The following is a 20090-nucleotide window of genomic DNA, read 5'->3' as shown; positions in this document are numbered from 1 at the left end:
GCCCGATGCCTTGGGGTAACCCTGGACTCCGACCTATCTTTCAAGTCACACGTTCAAACCCTCAACACTTCCAGCCGCCTCCAACTCAAGAACATCCACCGAATCCGCTCCTTCCTCACCCCTGAAACTACTAAGACGCTCGTCCATGCCCTCATAATCTCCCGCTTAGACTACTGCAACACCCTTCTCCACTGTACAGCGTGATAGGCGCTGCTGTGGAGAAGGACATACCTGACTGCTAGGAACGCCCTTCTGACTGTAAAGAGCTACGGTATCGGGACCGCTAGCTCTTTAACCGGGGCACAGATCGGGAAAGCCGACAGTGCGCTGAATTCAGTGCACTGTCAGCTTTCCAGCAGTATATAGAACTGCCTGTGCCCCGGACCATGAAAGGTCCTCTTTAAATGCTGTGCACTTCTTAGTTTAGTTGCACCTTTATAAGGCCATGTGCACTTTGTCCCATTTTGTTCAAAAAGTCTGACCTGACCTTTTATGCTGCCTATGGACTGGAGGGCTTTTGCGCCTATTTAAAGTGCCTTAATACATGTGCCCCATTGTCTGATGTCAGCACACTGCCCTGTCTAAGAGGTCTGCTGTAACAGGCAATTTTTTTTGCGCTATTGAAAACAGATCGCCGGAAAAACAAGCAACAGGTTATAGTTGGAATTATTCCAAATATAAATTGTCCCATCTAATAGGCCCTTAAGGCTACGTTCACATGTACATTGGCTAATTAAGTCCTGCAAGATTGATTTTTTTTTCTGTCAATGTCTGTGAGAAAATATCAGTTAGTTAATGGGGCCCTTCGGGATCCATTGTTGTTCACGATAAAATGGACCGTCTTTATTAGAGATGAGCGAGTACTGTTCGGATCAGCCGCTCCATAGAAAAGAATGGAAGCACCTGGTACTTCCGCTTTGACGCCGGCCGCTTAACCCCCCGCGTGCCGGCTACGTCCATTCATTTCTATGCGAGCGTGCTGTTCGGATCGGCTGATCCGAACAGTACTCGCTCATCTCTAGTCTTTATCATTTAATCCAACAGACCATAAGAACAGATGAAACAAAGTAGATGTGAATATGCCCTTCTCCTCTGATATTCCCTACAGGTATAAAGAAGGAAGGAGCATCAGGGAACAGGGTGTTATTCGGTTGAGAACATTGTAGATAGTTATGGGATGCATTGGTGCTTAATGCCGGGGGCAGCTCCATTACCAATCCTGAAACTGTGCTGGACTGTCTCTGGTGAATTCAGTATCAGTTACTGAAGTTAGTATCAGTATCAGTGTTGAGTAGAGATGAGCGAACACTGTTCGGATCGGCTGATCCGAACAGTGTTCGCTCATCTCTAGTGTTGAGCAAATAATATTCGTCGAATACCTTGCCGGCATAGGAATGCGTGTAATTGGCCAAACACCAAAGGGTTAAACGCTTTGAAGATTCGATGCGTTTAACCCCTTGGTTTTCGGCCCATTACACGCATTCCTATGCCGGCGAGGTATTCGACGAATACTATTCGCTCAACACTAATAGTTACATAGTAGATGAAGACATCAGTCCATCAAATAACCCTACAGTGTTGATCCAGAGGAAGGCAGAAAAAATGCCAATTGCCCCATTTCAGTGGAAAAAATTCCTTCCCGACTCTAATCTGGCAGTCAGTATAAAATCCTGGCTCAACGTGTCCTTAACAAAATCTAGAACCCATAATATTGTTCTCTTCGAGAAAGGCATCCAGGTCCTCTTTGAACTTGTTCAATGAATCCACCATCACCACTTCCTGGGGCAGAGAGTCCCAGAGCCTCGTTGTTCTTATTGTAAAGGATCCCCTACTATGTTGCTGGTCAGATTTTCTCTTCTCCAGACGTAGAGGATGTCCTCTTGTCACTGGCCTAAGAGTAAAAAGATTAGATAGTCCTTTGTGCTGTCGCTTCATGTATTTGTACATTGTTATTAGATCTCCCCGTAGACATCTGTTTTCTAAACTGAATAACCCCAATCGTTCAATTCCAAGACACTTGCATAGCGGTATCGGTCACTCCACTGATGAATGTTGTCAGTGTGGTGGACCCAAGGTAATGGGCACACTACCGTGCAGGGTACTGACTCCTATTCTTGTTGTGTTTTCCAGGGAACATAAAGATACAGATTATCAGGTTATTGCTGGGACGACCTCTCTTTCCAACACAGACCCTCTTACCCAGACAGTCGGTGTGGATAGATGTTTTAGGAACCCATCGTACACATCAGAAGGCTATAGTTTTGACATTGCTGTGGTCAAATTAAAGGCCCCATTGACCTTCAACAATAATGTCCAGCCCATTCGACTGCCTGCTGCCAATGTCCAGATTCCAGCTGGTTTTAAATGCAAGATCACTGGCTGGGGCCATATTCAACAATCACGTAAGGGCTGGCACATTATCTATTGTTTCACCCCCTCCCCCCTTATGTACAGTGCAGGTTACTGAGCACATTTTTATCTTTGCAGAGCCACTCAAACAACCCCAAACTCTTCAAGTTGGGCAAGTGACAATCATCAGCCAAAAGACGTGCAATTGTCTGTACAAAATCAATCCCACTGATAACACCATATCATCTATAAATCAGGACATGATCTGCGCCGGGACTGTTGATGGATCTGTCGATGCCTGTCAGGTACATAAACTCTAGTCAGTAGTGACCACTTTCCTTATACAAGGGGGTCTTTGGTTAGACCACTGCAGACCATTTTCTTTTTTTTTTGTAGATTGTGAGCCCCACATAGAGCTTATAATGTACATTTTTCCCTATCAGTATGTCTTTGGAATATGGGATGGAAATCCATGCAAACACGGGGAGAACATACAAGCTCCTTGCAGATGTTTTTTTGCCCTTGGCGGGATTTGAACACCGGGACTCCAGCGCTGCAGGGCTGCAGTGCTAACCACTGGGCCACCATGTGGACCCCCCCCCCCCCCCCCCCCATTTTCTTTTTAGCATCAATGACTTTTTTTTTTTTTGTCATTGTTAGGCCTGGATATTGGTGATTGTTATTACCACTTGGCATTTATTGACCTACATAACCTTGACTTCTATTCTTATTACCGTTTCAGGGTGACTCAGGTGGACCCCTCTCCTGTTACACAAATGGCAATTGGTACCAGATTGGAGTAGTCAGCTGGGGTGAGGAGTGTGGAGCACCAAACAAACCTGGCGTCTTCACTTTAATCACTGCCAACATCAACTGGATCCAGAGCCTCGTTCCAGATGCTCTGATCGATAACTTCGTTGTGGATGCGACCCCGGTGCCAGATCAAGAGAATGGCTGTAAAGCAGCGGATGGCACACTCCACCCCTACCCTAACAGTGGATCCATGGTCCTAATCACACTAGCAATGTTGCCGCTGTACTGGCTGTCCGCTTATTTCCTGACCGACCTGTAAACGTCCTGAGATCAATGTCGTGTCGTGTGATTTTCTTCCCACATATGTATTATACACTCCATCCCTGTCTTTATACTGTCCTCTGCCTTTTTCTAAATGTTGAAGTTTGGCTAAAGCCATGCCCGTAATTCAGACTATGCGACCAACGACAGGCGCTCATTTCAGTTGATACTTTGTCCACAATGGCGAACTCTCTTCCAGCGGCCGGTGTGATACTGGCCCCATTCCGGGAAAGGCAAGCTCTGGCTCTTTGGACACCATCTTCCTTTGGTCATTTGCTACCAGATGTCCTAGAGGGAAGGAGCAACACCTTACAGCATTGATGGAGACTTGAGTTGTTTTTTTGTATGTTGAAAGTGGTCCATATGTCTGCCCCTTAGGGGTGGGGTTGGACTCAGACGATGCCTCCATGGACCATTGAGAACTCTCCTGCAGGCTTTTATGGCTCCTGCATCTCATCTAATGGCTGTAAATAAATTCTAAATGATTTACATGGTGACCGTGTGGCCTGAGTTCTGAATGAGGTGACAAAAAAGATTGATGGTGAACACCGAGGAGGGTGGGGAACAGAATTTCTGTTAGGATACACCCTTGGCTGACAACTTCATATGTGAAGAGATTTTGGTTATCGTATATACTCGAGTATAAGCCGACCCGAATATAAGCCGAGGCCCCTAATTTTACTACAAAAAACTGGGAAAACTTATCGACTCGAGTATAAGCCTTGGGGGGAGATGCAGCAGTTACTGAAAAATTTCAAAAATTAAAATGGTCGGAGTTTTTGGGTGCAGTAGTTGCTGGGGGAGTTTTGGTTGTCTGTCTTCCCCTTCCCTGAGCTTGAAGACTGTTTCCCCCCCCCCCCCCCACTTTGAATTCAGTCTGGCTGACTATAGGGTATCTGCAGTGCTCCTGTTAACCCCTTCACGACGGAACAGGAGCACTGCAGATCCCCTATATTCAGTAGACCGGGCACTGTCAGACACAGGGATACCTAATGTGTTTGTGTTTCATAGATATTTTCTACTTTTATATGTATTCCAGGGAAAGGAGGGATTTAGAACTTTTTTTTTTTTTTTTATTTTTAAAGCTGCTTCCCCCCCCCACACACACACTATTTTATGGGAGATTCTATACATTACTATTGCGGCTGGTCATAGACTTCCCCCCCTCCCCTAAAAAAAATTACATAAATAAAAATTTTTTTTTGCTTGACTCGAGTATAAGCCGAGGGGGTCTTTTTCAGCACAAAAACTGTGCTGAAAAATTCGGCTCATACTCAAGTATATATGGGGTACTTTCATTGCTGGGTAATAATACATTCACGTAAGGCTCACTGCCCTTTGATGACATCAAGGTGACAACTCGAGGTCAGAGAAACCATTGACGTTCTTTATAAACAGTAAAAGACACAGCACCCCATAAAGTGTAGGTTTTATTTTGCCACCTTTACATCTGCGAACTGTAGCCCTCACCATCTCCAATGACCGTCCAGGCGGAGACTTGCTCTCGTCATCACACCTCTGCAATTTCTGCATCAAGAAATTATATTATAATAGTTGTCCTCTTATATACAAGGAGAATCCCTATGAGAACGTTAAAGGGACTCTTACAACCAAAACGATAGTTTCCCATATGCTCCGTTCTGGTATCCCAAGTGTCAGTCTTTCACCTTGTTTTTTTTCTTGCAGATTCTATTAGACTTGGGCTGGGGCTAGGTCTCAGTCACCGCTCCACCCCTGAGTCTATATGGTGTGCTATGTGTCACCCATCACATACATCAGCAGTTTCTATATGAAGAATACCATACATGTTCCCCCATTTCTTTATAATGGAGGTCATAACTGGTCCGGCTCCTGGACATTATACTTGGTCTATAGAGGATAATCACAAGCATCCTCCTCAGCGGGCAGAGATGACACTGTCTCTAGCTGCCCAGGTAATGTCATGAGTGACAGAGAGCGTGCAATCTAAAAACCAAAATAGTGTCTTTTTAGAAGCTGAGATGAAGACAAAAAAAAAAAAGTTCAAGTTTTCTTTTTATTCCCACATTATGTCTGTGATACGTCACAACGTTATTTTTGGGTAGAGAATGGCAAACAACCAGAAGAGAAATGGAGACGAGTGTCCACAGAACATTCCACTTTATTCCACCACCATCTTGCCCTGCCTACATATCAGGGGGTTAATGGGTATAGCCCTATATACATTAATAGTACAGGGTAAGGAGGGGCGGTATATTGCTTTCCACAAGGATAATTGGCATATTCTTAGGACGTTGAGCTCTTCCGCTGCCATCCTGTGGGTGGTGCAATTCTTAATACTCCATCCTTTATTGTAAATCCATAATCCAAAAAAATAAAAAACTATATAAAACCCTTGAACAGAAATGAACTCCAGGATCCACTACAGACAGCGCCTTCCATCTGTCTCGCTACTGAAGAGCACAGTTACCATGTGTCCGGCTCGTGTCTGTTGGGGAGAACATCCCTTCATAGGGAACAGTTCAACTGCCTCACAACAATCTTCTTTGCCCTTCAATGTCTTCACTTCTTAGCGGCCTTCATTAACTTGTGTTTTGGAGGGGCCCACTTTAGGTTTAGTGAATCCACTGTCAGGGGGAAACAAGAGATATAATGTAGTGAATACGAGTCTGATCAATGGATGCTCTTCAGCGAGGGTGCAGTGATGTCACCGAGGTGGGGCAACACGGTGGCTCAGTGGTTAGTACTGCAGCCTTGCAGTGCTGGAGTCCTGGGCTCGAATCCAGCCAGGAACAACACCTGCAAGAAGTTTATATGTTCTCCCCGTGATTGCGTGGATTTCCTCCCATTCTACAAAGACATGGGATAAAAAAAAAAAAGTGATGTCACTGAGGCATAGAGTCTTACCTGTAATGGGGGGCTTCTTGTACTGTGCGCTCTTAAGGTGTTCCTCTACTAGTTTGGGGGTGACACAGATGACATGTTGTCCTTTCCAGTATTTGACCATGTTCAGTGACTGCAATGTTCCGATGATGTCATTTTGTGTGATGCTTGTCATTCGGCTGCGGGGGAGGAATGTGTAAGGGTTACAAGTACAGGACACCATGAGGAACATGACAGAAGATAGGCGTCGGGCTCACCTCAGGTCCTTGATGGAGAGTGTTCCTCGGAAGTCTCGCAGAATCTCCAGGAGTACCCAGGACCAGTAGCTCCGATAGCTTAGCTTGCCCAGGTCTGACAAAGGCTTTTCAGGTGAGCCCACTGTGTTCTCCAGTTTTGAGAGTTCATAACCTGAGTCATAGGAGACTGTCAGTGGCATCGAGCAGAGGATCACAGGCTCATAACAAGGACTCCTGACCACATCACATCCTGGGGGATCAGGAAGCCTTACCTCTTACCTGTCCCTGGCACGAATTCTAAGGCTTAGGCACCACACTGTCCTTATGAGGACTCAGCAGAGCAACAAGTGAAGGACAAGAAAACCTTTAGTAGACTCGCACAGATCTCTAGCAGGTAGAAGGAACCAGATTATTTCCACTGCTCTGTGCCCCTCCCGGAATACTTATACCAGGGATGACATCACGATACTGAAACTTGGCACCAAGCACGGGAGCAGAAGGCTGGCAGAGGACAGCAGGCTCTGAACCACATCCCCAGCATCAGAGAGGTCTCAGGCTCCATTCAGATGAAGTTATTTTTATGACATCTGATTAATACATGCAAATTCACGGCCAATTGGTCAGACAAATAAAATAAATAAATAAATCCCAAAAACAACCGCTATGTAATCAGATGGCCGGCCATTTGCCTCCATTAAATGGATCTACTAAACAGATAAAAAGTGTGATCTGATGGACTCCTGACATGTACTGTCTAGATCCATGATGGCAAACCCATGGGACGCGTGTCAGAGGTGGCACTCAGAGCCCTCTCTGTGGGCACCCATCTGTGTACTGTGTGGGGGCCACTTTGCAGCAGATTATACTGTGTGGAGCAAATTGTACTGTGTATGGGCCACTGTGGAGCAGACTGTACGATGTGGAGGCCAGATTGTACTGTGTGGGAGCCACTGTGGGGTAGATTGTATTTTGTGCAGGTCACTGTGGGTCAGATTGTACTATGTGGGGTCAGTGTGGAGCACATTGTACTGTGTGGGGTGAGTGTGGGTCAGATTGTACTGTGTGGGTTTCCTTCACTATTTGTATCACACAGTATCTGTTTTATAGCAGACAAGTTATACTATTACAGACCATCCGTAATTGACCACAATTATGGATCTGCACAATACTAAGGTCAAATTGCCGTGTTGACACTTTGTGATAAATTAGTGGGTTTTGGATTGCAGTTTGGGCACTCGGTCTCTAAAAGGTTCGCCATCACTGACCTAGATGGTTCATTTCCCTGCTTCATAATTAATTTATTTCAGATTTCCATTAGACTTTGTAGAGAATGACTCAGGTCGGGGTTTCTGATTTATAGAATATCCATTAAAAGCATACCTCCAATTATACAACAGCTTCCCATACATGTCTAGTTCAGGGGAATAAAGAAACCTTTTAATTGATATATTGTCTTGTTAAATAAATCTGTTTCTTTCTCCACTTTTCAGGCTGAGTTACTCTTTCCAGAGAAGTCTATGGAGAGCTGAGAAGGAGGCTGCAGGAAAACACACAAATAACCGCTGCTACAATGAGTCCAGGAGCTCTTCTCATACAGTATCTTCAAGATAAGACTGAAACACTGGACAGACTGAAGCAAGGAATCTCCTGTTAGCAGCCTCCTCTCCAAAGACTTCTGTGTGCGAGGTTAAAGATAGTACAATGACTGAGTGAAAACATGGAGGAGCGCAACCTAATAAGTGGAGAGGGAAATCATACATTACAAAGTTTCTTATTTTAGTTTTCTTTCACCAAATGCATGGTTCATTCTGACACCAACTACCTTCTCTGGCAGTCTGCAGAAAACCCCTTTAACTCTTAAGAAGTCTCAGAAGACATAACAGTGCAGTGTTCAAAGCAGTCACTTACTGAAGGCGATGAGAAACTTTCCGTAACCGCGCCGCTGGTATGGTGGCAGGGTCAGGATACAAGCCACGTTATTTCCATCTGGAGATTCTTTTTCCTGAAATGATACAGCTCCCATTAGCCATTTCTGAGGTCTTAAGACAAAGCAGATGGTTGCAATTCATTTTTCCTGATTTTACCTTGGAGAAATATCCCACGATGTGCGCTCCTTGCCGGTCAACTTCGGTCAAAATGTAGAAGACGAACGGCTCCACGTCAAAGTACAGAGTCTTGTGATCCAGAAAGAGCTTGGCCAGGAGACACAAGTTCTGGCAGTAGATTTTGTGGTCTTTTCCATCAACCTCATAAACCGAGATGTTGTTCTTTCTGTAGATCTCCTTGCCTGGAGGCTGCCGCCATTGGCACAGGCCCTGGAGAGGGACAAAGACAGAGGAAGTCACGCCTTTTCTTCAAGTCACTTTGCTTTTGAATCACTTTAGTGTGAATCACTTTATTGGTGCCCATCACATACAAAAGAAACTGCACGGTTTCTTACCAGGTGATAGCGATAACTCTTCTCAAACTTCATGTACTTCAGACAATACTCGCACACCCACAGTTTTGGCTGCTTTCCATAATCTTCTGGGAATGGCGAAAAGTACCACGCGTCGATTTCGTAGTTCCCGATGTGGATTTTGTCTACATATTTAACTTTTGTGATCTAAAGATTAAAGAAAAAATAAAATGATAAAGAATAGCAGGAAATTAAGTGTGCAGTGCGGGATAGTCACAGGAACTTGTGTCCTCGCGGTCACTCACCGCCTCGTGCTCCTTCTCCAGCGCAGCGGTGGTGGGATCCATCTCTGCATAAGTCTACAAACAATATGGAAACTGGATTAGAAAGATGTAAGTCTGTCAGGAGTCTGGGGTCATATGAGCCGCTAACTGTTCTGCGCCTCATACAGGGACCGCTACATAGAATAAGCAGTCGGAGGAGCTAGTGCTGTAAGGCCGGGTTCATACGGGGTTTTTTGGGCAAGGATTTTGAGGCCATGTCCGCCTCAAAATCCTGACCAAAAAGACGGCTCACATTGAAATGAATGGGAGCCGGTCAATTCTTTTTTCCGGGAGCGGTTTGTCCCGACAAAAAGAACCGACATGCTCATTCTTTAGGTGGAGTCGCCTTGTGAATCCGCCTGAAGACATTCCCTCCTCCCGACTAGGCCCATTCATTTGGGCCTAATCCGGAGCTGAGTGCGCGACTGGATGCCGATGCACTGCACTGGCATCCAGTCGCAGCTACCCGTATTTTGGACCGGAACCTGAGGTGGCCTCCAGAAAAACCCTGTGTGAATCCGGCCTAACAAATCCACGCCATGTTAAGGTAGTGACCGGATGGGCACCCCCCAGTTATACACTGTATAGGATAGGTGGATGTGGCGAATGGCAGATTCTGACAGCTCACCTTCTGAACATGGTTGATCTCATCATGTTTCCTTTTCTGGTTTCGGGTGATTTTCCTCTCTGGTTGTTCTGACAGTTCATTCAAGTACTGGTCTGTGTTCTTCTGAACTGCGTCTTTTGCGGTTTTGGTCAGCGCCAGGCGATTTTTATCCACCCACTCGTCCAAACGACGGTTGACTGAGACAAAAGAGAAATGGGGAGACAAAGAACAAAAGGTCACATGGCAGCCTGGCACTCAGGGATGTGAAAGAGGCTGAAAGCTACAAGGACCAGGTACTTACAGCCGACATAGTGCACGTAGAACTCTTCTCTTCCCTCCTGCTCGTTCAGCCGGGACTGAATCACCTCCGCAGAGTCTGCAAACAAGACAATGTTCTCCTAAGGATGCGTACACATGTACAGGTTTTTTTAGGCTAAGGACCTACGGGCCGCAATCGCAGCGGTAAAGCGCTGCTGCGTGATCGCATTGCAGTTCTTTCTGCAGCGCAGAGTTTTCCTCTGCGGACTTTCTCTTCCCATTATATCTACGAGAAAGCCGCCGGCGTTTCCGTAGATATAATTGACATACTGCGATTTGCAAAGCCGCAACGGCTTGGCAAATTGCAGCGTGTCCGCACTGTGTTTTTTTCCGCAAAGTGGGCATGGGCATGAATCCCATCCCCTTTGCTTGCACTGTACAACGCCATGATTTTTCGCGGCATTTGCGTCCCGTGGGGCCCCGGCCTTATGCAGTTTTTGAAGCCAATATTAGGTGTGGAGAATAAAAAGAGAATAGGTAAAGGACAAATTTCTCTGCATTCACTCCGACTTTTGGCTTCAAAGACTACATTAAAAAAAAAACGTGCACACGTGAAAACACCAAAAAAATATCACGTTTATACGTTGATGGCTCAGATGGTAAAAAGTGAAATCTTCCCTCCATGATATTACAGGTCCCCTCTCCTAATTTCTATCACCCCTAAAACATTCTGGAAGTAGTGACATCATTTTTGTAGCCTTCAGTCTCTTACGCCAGGTGTTGTCTGCTCTCCGGCACAGGTAGGTCTCGCCAATCTCCACTGTCACCTCCGGGTCTCGGCCTCCCGTGGTCGTCTCTCCTCCGGACACCACCTCATCATCCTCTTCTTCTTTGACACTCCCTTGCTCCAGGCCATCTTCTTGGGATGGGAGAGGATCATGCTGGTTCTCTCCAACTCCTCCCGGCACAGATTTGTGCTCCTCAGGAACGGAATCATCCATGGTCACCACTGGAAAAGTATACAGGAGTATAAGCTGGTAAGGAAACAGGAGCCAACCACCTGCTGTATAAAAGCCTCTGGACCCCTGGCTGGGTTGGACGATATAATAGATACGGATGGCATGGTGTAAACAGAAAACGCAATGGCGACGTGGTCAGTACCCATTAATGCAACAAAATCCAGCAGTAATATGTTAGGTTGTGCACAAGGCTAATATACAGGCCTGTCGTATAATAGACATTTACTGCCGACCATATGCAGACTGTAAGGTAGCGGCTGCTCTGGGTGTAACGGGAGGAAAAAACAAATCTATAAAAAAATAAAACAAACAATATAAAATTAACAAATGAATGTCATACATGACTAGGTCAATCACATTAGATCAACCCTGTCTTGTGTACAGATCACAGCCCTATTACACACACCCTGAGTACACAAAGCTTCCTCAAGTGTATGCCGAAGACATTAACCCAACGTGTCCCAGGATCCTGATCACACATCATCCGAGCGTTATACTGGGTATAGATGTTCAGTAACTGCAGCCCTGCCCATGTGCTGGGGATTGTGGCCAGCAGTGGGGTTTTCTGGCTAGTAATATGATGGTAAATGGCTGCTGAGCGTCACATGTAAATCCCCAGTACTACTGGCAAAGCTACGAGGTCACCTGACACTGGACTCGGCTGGGGTTTTGGCTACTAGAAGGTGGAGATCCAGGCTTAGCGCAGGTTGTTGATCGGCCACTTCAGGGCTCCTCTCTCCGCAGTCATATATTCATTTATACGAGAGCTTCTTATCTTTATAGTCAGTTTGACATTTTCATTGACATAATCTGTCCGTGTGCACAGCGGCCAAACTAAACAAAGCTGCAGAGGGGTCAGTGAACCGATCCGAGCCTGGGGTCAGACAATAAGTGGAGATTAGACTCCACTACAGCCAAGATGGAGGCAGTGACCAGAACATAACTGCATGCTAATGGGCCAGAGCCAAAAGCTCGCGAGTGACCGCAGGGCCACATCAAGCACATGGTTTCTTGGTCTTTGGCGGCAGACAGAGCGCTGAGGAGAGGTGAGTGTTTTCTGTTTACGTCTCACCTGCCTCAGGCCCCTCCATGCTTTGTTCAATTCGCATAGAGAAACCATAAATACAGAAATATATATAATGGGGCACAATTATTTAGTTAGGGCGGGTTCACACCTGCGCTTTGCAGGTTTCTGTCCTCTGCCCAAGAAACTGGACAGAAGACGGAAACCGGCAGTCAGTTTTCAAACCCATTCATTTGAGCGTCTTCTGGTCTCTGCGGCGAAACCGTTTTTTTTTTTTTTAACCAGGCACAAAGTTGGACTTGCAGGACTTTGTGTCCGGTTAAAAAAAAAAAAAAAGGTTTCGCCATTGAGACCAGAAGACGCTCACGGGCACTCACTGCCGGGTTTCCATACCCTGTCGGCAGAAGATGGAAACCCACAAAGTGAACACCAGGCGCAAGTGTGAACCTGCCCTTACTTGTGTGTATGTGGAGGGGGGGTTGGTGTAACTTGCATCTTTTTTTTTTTTTGTATTTTTGAACTGTGCTTTATTTATGATGCATTTTCACATTATTATTTTTTTTATAAAACAGTTAAAGAGGACCTTTCATGGTTCGGGGCACAGGCAGTTCTATATACTGCTGGAAAGTCGACAGTGCGCTGAATTCCCGATCTGTGCCCCGGGTAAAGAGCTATCAGTTCCAGTACCGTTTTACAGACAGAAGGGCGTTTCTGACAGTCTGTCAGGTATGTCCTTCTCCACAGCAGCGCCTATTGCACTGTGCAGTGTGAGCGGGGAGGAACGTCCCCTCCCCTCTGATAATACTCGTCTATGGACAAGCACTGTGAGCAGAGGGAGGGGGCGTTCCTCCCCGCTCACACTGTACAGCGCTATAGGCGCTGCTGGGCAGAAGGACGTTCCTGGCTAACTGTCAGAAACGCCCTTCTGACTGTAAAGAGCTACGGTACCGGGACCGATAGCGCTTTACCTGGGGCACAGATCGGAAAAGCCGACAGTGCGCTGAATTCAGTGCACTGTCGGCTTTCCAGCAGTATATAGAACTGCCTGTGCCCAATCTGATGAAAGGTCCTCTTTAAGCTACCCTCGTCTCTTTTGAGGAAAAAAAAAGTATATATGATAGATAGATAGATAGATAGATAGATAGATAGATAGATAGGAGATAGATAGATAGCTAGATAGATAGATAGGAGATAGATAGATAGATAGGAGATAGATAGATAGATAGATAGATAGATAGATAGATAGATAGATAGATAGATAGAGTTGGAGAGTAACAGATCTAATATAAGCAGGCTCTTCCACCCCTGTGAATATCAGGCAGCACAGGCAATACATGTGCTAACATCTCCACCTAGAGGCAGGCTGACATATTACACATCCTCTGCTAGTAAATCAGGTTGGATGCTGAAGCCTCCCGCAGCACAAAGTGATCTGAGTTTTAAAGCTGCAGCAAGTGAATTATTTCTGCAGGTTTCATCTGTGACTTTCAACCACTGCAATGTAAACTTTGTAAGCTGCAGGGAGCCAATGCAAAAACAGCCACAGTGTTGCTTATGCCATTCCCATAACTTCCATAGAGGAGACTGGGAGCTATGGAGACAGCTGAGCACCTGTATGGGGTAATGGCGTACGTGGCCTGCTCAGCAGTACATTCCGGATAAAGAACAATCATTCCCAGCTCTGTAGTAATCTGTTGGGATGGGAATAACCCTTTAAGGCCAAGGACCCATGTGACATCCCGCAGCGCTTTGGACAGAGGATTCCTCTGCAGACTTTCTGCTTCAATTACACCCATAGGGAAACCACCGAAGTTTCCAGAAGTATAATTGACATGCTGCGATTTCCGAAACCGCGATTGTTTTGGAAATCGCAGCATCTCCACTGCGTAGATTTAACCACAAAGTGGGAATGTGATTTTCTAGAATCCCATCCACTTTGCTGTGACTGTAAACCACCGTGGGTGAGCTGCAACCTTGACGCCACATGGGGGGGCCACAGCCTAAGGTAGTTTTACCATAACAGAAATGTTATCCTCTGGCCTGTTAGAAGGGACATGATGTGAACTGTAGTGCGGTTACTCTTCTTACCGGTGGCAGTACTTGAGGTTTAGTCCTCTGATGTGTCATGTGACCCAGTCTAAGTGTCCAATGGACACAGCAGATCAGGTGTAGCCAGGAAGTCGGACTCTCTAGTCATTCCTAGGAGACTCCCTACCTAGCCATACAAGACGCTGGGTCAGTTGGAGAGTTTTAGGCCCCACGAACGACAAGGACGACACAGAGAATGTCCCATCCTGGTCCAAGTAATGGGAACAGAATGGTCTGAAGCCCCCCCTAGAGGTAAGTATTACAGAACACTCTCAATGTCATCCATGTGAATTTCACGGCTAACTCTTCCTCACATCACATGCACACTTGGTCGTGTTCAATGGGGCTTTATTGTTGGTCACATGACACAGCTGAGGTCCAGAATAGAGTTAAACAGGACCTTTCACCATTTTGCCCATAGGGGGGGGGGGGCGCACGTTCCTCCCGGCTCTCACAGCGCAGTGCGATTGGCTGTTCTGTGAAGAAGGACGTCTCTGACTGACTGTCAGAAACGCCCTTCTGACCATAGAAGAGCTGCGGTACCGGACCGTAAGCTCTTCACACCGGGCCCAGATCGGGAAAGCCGACAGTGTACTGAACTCAGCACACTGTCAGCTTTCCGGCAGTATATAGAACTGCCTGTGGGCAAAATGGTGAAAGGTCCTCTTTAAAAACTCACCCCCACAGATAATATTGATGGCTCCTCCTTTAATATCAGTCATCAATATCATAGCAGCAGGGGTCCAACCAGGACCCCCACAGATCAGCTGTTCTCCAGAGTCAGAAGCAACAGCCATGTTCTCGGTGTAGTGTTGGGCTCCTGCAGCTCCACTCCCATTCACTTGTATAGGAATTGAATGCAGTAACCCCACAACATACTTTTTTTTTATATATATTTCATTGTACAGAGCTGTATACGGCTGCGCTCAGATCTACACTGGGTGGCACATGGCCGTCTAAAATCACCGGATAAAAAAAACACCTTTTGTCCGGTGATTTCGGATAAAAAGAAGAAGTCGATGGGTCCCTTGGGCTGGGTTAGTGACCACTATTTTAGAAGTCCGTTCGTCTGTTCTTCTGGTTCCCCGACGCACCAGAGTGAACAGTCAGCACTAGTGTAAACCTGACATAAGGTGATTTATTTTTTGTGGGGCAAGCTCTAGTTTTCATCTACACTATTTGCAGGAATGAACGGCATATTGAAAGAGAACAAAAAAAACCCATCAATTTGGTCACTTTTTTTTTTCCTCTTACATCCTTCACTCTATGAAATAAATAGTTTTTGATTTTAACACTTGAGACCTTTTCAGGCATCGCCATTAGATTGCTTCTATACCACAGATCAGAGGTTGACAATCAGTGCTACGTGTACCCAAGGGGTGCACTGTGCAGTCTCATGGGGTATATATACATGGCATGGCTGGCAACCCTTGAAATCGTCAAAAAAAACTCCCAGCAGCCATGGCTACTAAACAGCTGGTGAAGATTCTGTCGCGTGCGCAATTTTGTCCTGTAAAATGAAAGTGAAAGTAAAACAACCAATCAGATATCTAAGTCGCATCTCAAGCCTTCTCAGATCAAAGGCACTGCTACTAGGTGTAATAAGCACCGAAGACCCGGCGCCATTTTTTTTTTTTTTTTTTTTAAAAACCCTCCCAATGTTACTAGGCAACGTTTAACATGTTGTGTAACGCTAACACATCCCCCAAACCGAACAGGCGACCACTGAGACCAGTTATTGGCCGCTACAGTCACCTGAACTGTCAGAGGAGTCAGCACAGGACAATACAGAGGACCCAAAGTCAAAATGGAGGAGCAGGGCTAGGAAAGGAGAACTTGTCTTATTAGCCCTCCCTGACAAGCCCTGTACAGACGAGGGTGATGGAGGATACATCCCTGTATACACCCCTGTACAGAGGAGGGTGATGGAGGATACATCCCTGTATACACCCCTGTACAGAGGAGGGTGATGGAGGATACATCCCTGTATACACCCCTGTACAGATGAGGGTGATGGAAGATACATCCCTGTATACACCCCTGTACAGACGAGGGTGATGGAGGATACATCCCTGTATACACCCCTGTACAGAGGAGGGTGATGGAGGATACATCCCTGTATACACCCCTGTACAGAGGAGGGTGATGGAGGATACATCCCTGTATACACCCCTGTACAGAGGAGGGTGATGGAGGATACATCCCTGTATACACCCCTGTACAGAGGAGGGTGATGGAGGATACATCCCTGTATACACCCCTGTACAGAGGAGGGTGATGGAGGATACATCCCTGTATACACCCCTGTACAGAGGAGGGTGATGGAGGATACATCCCTGTATACACCCCTGTACAGATGAGGGTGATGGAAGATACATCCCTGTATACACCCCTGTACAGATGAGGGTGATGGAGGATACATCCCTGTATACACCCCTGTACAGAGGAGGGTGATGGAGGATACATCCCTGTATACACCCCTGTACAGAGGAGGGTGATGGAGGATACATCCCTGTATACACCCCTGTACAGACGGGGGTGATGGAGGATACATCCCTGTATACACCCCTGTACAGACGAGGGTGATGGGGGATACATCCCTGTATACACCCCTGTACAGACGAGGGTGATGGAGGATACATCCCTGTATACACCCCTGTACAGAGGAGGGTGATGGAGGATACATCCCTGTATACACCCCTGTACAGACGGGGGTGATGGAGGATACATCCCTGTATACACCCCTGTACAGACGAGGGTGATGGGGGGATACATCCCTGTATACACCCCTGTACAGAGGAGGGTGATGGAGGATACATCCCTGTATACACCCCTGTACAGAGGAGGGTGATGGAGGATACATCCCTGTATACACCCCTGTACAGAGGAGGGTGATGGAGGATACATCCCTGTATACACCCCTGTACAGACGGGGGTGATGGAGGATACATCCCTGTATACACCCCTGTACAGACGAGGGTGATGGGGGATACATCCCTGTATACACCCCTGTACAGACGAGGGTGATGGAGGATACATCCCTGTATACACCCCTGTACAGAGGAGGGTGATGGAGGATACATCCCTGTATACACCCCTGTACAGACGGGGGTGATGGAGGATACATCCCTGTATACACCCCTGTACAGACGAGGGTGATGGGGGGATACATCCCTGTATACACCCCTGTACAGACGAGGGTGATGGAGGATACATCCCTGTATACACCCCTGTACAGATGAGGGTGATGGGGGATACATCCCTGTATACACCCCTGTACAGATGAGGGTGATGGAAGATACATCCCTGTATACACCCCTGTACAGATGAGGGTGATGGAGGATACATCCCTGTATACACCCCTGTACAGAGCAGGGTGATGGAGGATACACCCCTGTATACACCCCTGTACAGATGAGGGTGATGGAGGATACACCCCTGTATACACCCCTGTACAGATGAGGGTGATGGAGGATACATCCATGTATACACCCCTGTACAGATGAGGGTGATGGAGGATACATACATCCCTGTATACACCCCTGTACAGATGAGGGTGATGGAGGATACATACATCCCTGTATACACCCCTGTACAGATGAGGGTGATGGAGGATACATCCCTGTATACACCCCTGTACAGACGAGGGTGATGGAGGATACATCCCTGTATACACCCCTGTACAGATGAGGGTGATGGAGGATACAGACATCCCTGTATACACCCCTGTACAGATGAGAGTGATGGAGGATACATACATCCCTGTATACACCCCTGTACAGATGAGGGTGATGGAGGATACATCCCTGTATACACCCCTGTACAGATGAGGGTGATGGAGGATACATCCCTGTATACACCCCTGTACAGATGAAGGTGATGGAGGATACAGACATCCCTGTATACACCCCTGTACAGATGAGGGTCATGGAGGATACATCCCTGTATACACCCCTGTACAGATGAGGGTGATGGAGGATACATACATCCCTGTATACACCCCTGTACAGATGAGGGTGATGGAGGATACATCCCTGTATACACCCCTGTACAGATGAAGGTGATGGAGGATACAGACATCCCTGTATACACCCCTGTACAGATGAGGGTCATGGAGGATACATCCCTGTATACACCCCTGTACAGATGAGGGTGATGGAGGATACATCCCTGTATACACCCCTGTACAGATGAAGGTGATGGAGGATACAGACATCCCTGTATACACCCCTGTACAGATGAGGGTCATGGAGGATACATCCCTGTATACACCCCTGTACAGATGAGGGTGATGGAGGATACATACATCCCTGTATACACCCCTGTACAGAGCAGGGTGATGGAGGATACACCTCTGTATACACCCCTGTACAGAGCAGGGTGATGGAGGATACACCCCTGTATACACCCCTGTACAGATGAGGGTGATGGAGGATACAGACATCCCTGTATACACCCCTGTACAGATGAGGGTCATGGAGGATACATCCCTGTATACACCCCTGTACAGATGAGGGTCATGGAGGATACATCCCTGTATACACCCCTGTACAGATGAGGGTCATGGAGGATACATCCCTGTATACACCCCTGTACAGACGAGGGTGATGGAGGATACATCCCTGTATACACCCCTGTACAGACGAGGGTGATGGAGGATACATCCCTGTATACACCCCTGTACAGACGAGGGTGATGGAGGATACATCCCTGTATACACCCCTGTACAGACGGGGGTGATGGAGGATACATCCCTGTATACACCCCTGTACAGACGAGGGTGATGGAGGATACATCCCTGTATACACCCCTGTACAGACGAGGGTGATGGGGGATACATCCCTGTACAGATGAAGGTGATGGAGGATACAGACATCCCTGTATACACCCCTGTACAGATGAGGGTGATGGAGGATACATCCCTGTATACACCCCTGTACAGACGGGGGTGATGGAGGATACATCCCTGTATACACCCCTGTACAGATGAGGGTGATGGAGGATACAGACATCCCTGTATACACCCCTGTACAGATGAGGGTGATGGAGGATACAGACATCCCTGTATACACCCCTGTACAGAGCAGGGTGATGGGGGATACATCCCTGTATACACCCCTGTACAGAGGAGGGTGATGGAGGATACATCCCTGTATACACCCCTGTACAGAGGAGGGTGATGGAGGATACATCCCTGTATACACCCCTGTACAGACGAGGGTGATGGAGGATACACCTCTGTATACACCCCTGTACAGAGCAGGGTGATGGAGGATACATCCCTGTATACACCCCTGTACAGAGCAGGGTGATGGAGGATACATCCCTGTATACACCCCTGTACAGATGAGGGTGATGGAGGATACATCCCTGTATACACCCCTGTACAGATGAGGGTGATGGAGGATACATCCCTGTATACACCCCTGTACAGATGAGGGTGATGGAGGATACATCCCTGTATACACCCCTGTACAGATGAGGGTGATGGAGGATACATCCCTGTATACACCCCTGTACAGATGAGGGTGATGGAGGATACATCCCTGTATACATCCCTGTATGAACAAGGCATCATGGGACTTGTAGTCGCTACATGTGACCAGGTCATCCTTACATTACATGTATAGCTCGCTCACTAGCGCCATCATACGGAGCTGCCGTGGTCTATAGTGACTGAAGATCAGACCCATCATCCATTACCTCATCAATCACATGACCGGCTCCTCTGACGTCACACCACCTCTAATTGCGTCAACGGAGGACAGAGCGGACTCTTCCTAAACCTCCGCACTTCTGGTGTCGATCAGAAAACGTAGGCCGCGGGTAAAACAGCCGGAAGTACGTCACAG

At 47.0% G+C, this 20090-nt stretch overlaps 2 protein-coding genes across 3 annotated transcripts in view; one reads left to right on the top strand and one right to left on the bottom strand.

Annotated features, from left to right (window-relative positions):
• PRSS8 (serine protease 8) overlaps window positions 1-3910 on the top strand; it is a 13634-nt gene extending 9724 nt beyond the window's left edge. The window contains exons 4-6 of the mRNA XM_075285868.1: window positions 2131-2402; window positions 2488-2654; window positions 3092-3910. Coding sequence (XP_075141969.1) covers window positions 2131-2402; window positions 2488-2654; window positions 3092-3421 — 769 coding nt within the window. The 3' untranslated portion in view covers window positions 3422-3910. The remainder of the gene's footprint in view (window positions 1-2130; window positions 2403-2487; window positions 2655-3091) is intronic.
• On the bottom strand, window positions 1473-20090 carry KAT8 (lysine acetyltransferase 8). 2 transcript variants are annotated; one of them, XM_075285859.1, is made up of 11 exons: window positions 19942-20090; window positions 10880-11116; window positions 10151-10225; window positions 9871-10046; window positions 9225-9278; window positions 8962-9126; window positions 8606-8836; window positions 8430-8523; window positions 6543-6693; window positions 6310-6464; window positions 1473-1891 (listed from the first exon to the last, which is right to left on the bottom strand). In XM_075285859.1, exons 2-11 carry the CDS (start codon window positions 11106-11108, stop codon window positions 1884-1886), a joined length of 1338 nt encoding a protein of 445 aa, XP_075141960.1. In that variant the 5' UTR covers window positions 11109-11116; window positions 19942-20090; the 3' UTR covers window positions 1473-1883. The 2 variants fall into 2 exon arrangements, with proteins under 2 accessions (XP_075141960.1, XP_075141959.1); XM_075285858.1 differs by lacking the exon at window positions 1473-1891 and adding an exon at window positions 5437-6029.

This window comes from Leptodactylus fuscus, chromosome 8 (genome assembly GCF_031893055.1).
Source record: "Leptodactylus fuscus isolate aLepFus1 chromosome 8, aLepFus1.hap2, whole genome shotgun sequence".
Taxonomy (NCBI): Eukaryota; Metazoa; Chordata; class Amphibia; order Anura; family Leptodactylidae; genus Leptodactylus; species Leptodactylus fuscus.
The sequence above is the reverse complement of the archived record's forward strand: the minus strand, read 5'-3'. Positions and strand labels throughout refer to the sequence as shown.

What these genes read in the sequence shown, in the direction of transcription:
- KAT8 (XM_075285858.1), bottom strand. Translation starts at nt 11,108, where the DNA reads ATGGATGATTCCGTTCCTGAGGAGCACAAATCTGTGCCGGGAGGAGTT. An exon ending in GAGAGCAGACAACACCTGGC is followed by an intron (nt 10,226 to 10,879) that starts GTAAGAGACTGA and finishes TCTTGTTTGCAG; the next exon opens with ACTCTGCGGAGGTGATTCAG. An exon ending in AAAGTTTCTCATCGCCTTCA is followed by an intron (nt 6,694 to 8,429) that starts GTAAGTGACTGC and finishes CCTATGACTCAG; the next exon opens with GTTATGAACTCTCAAAACTG.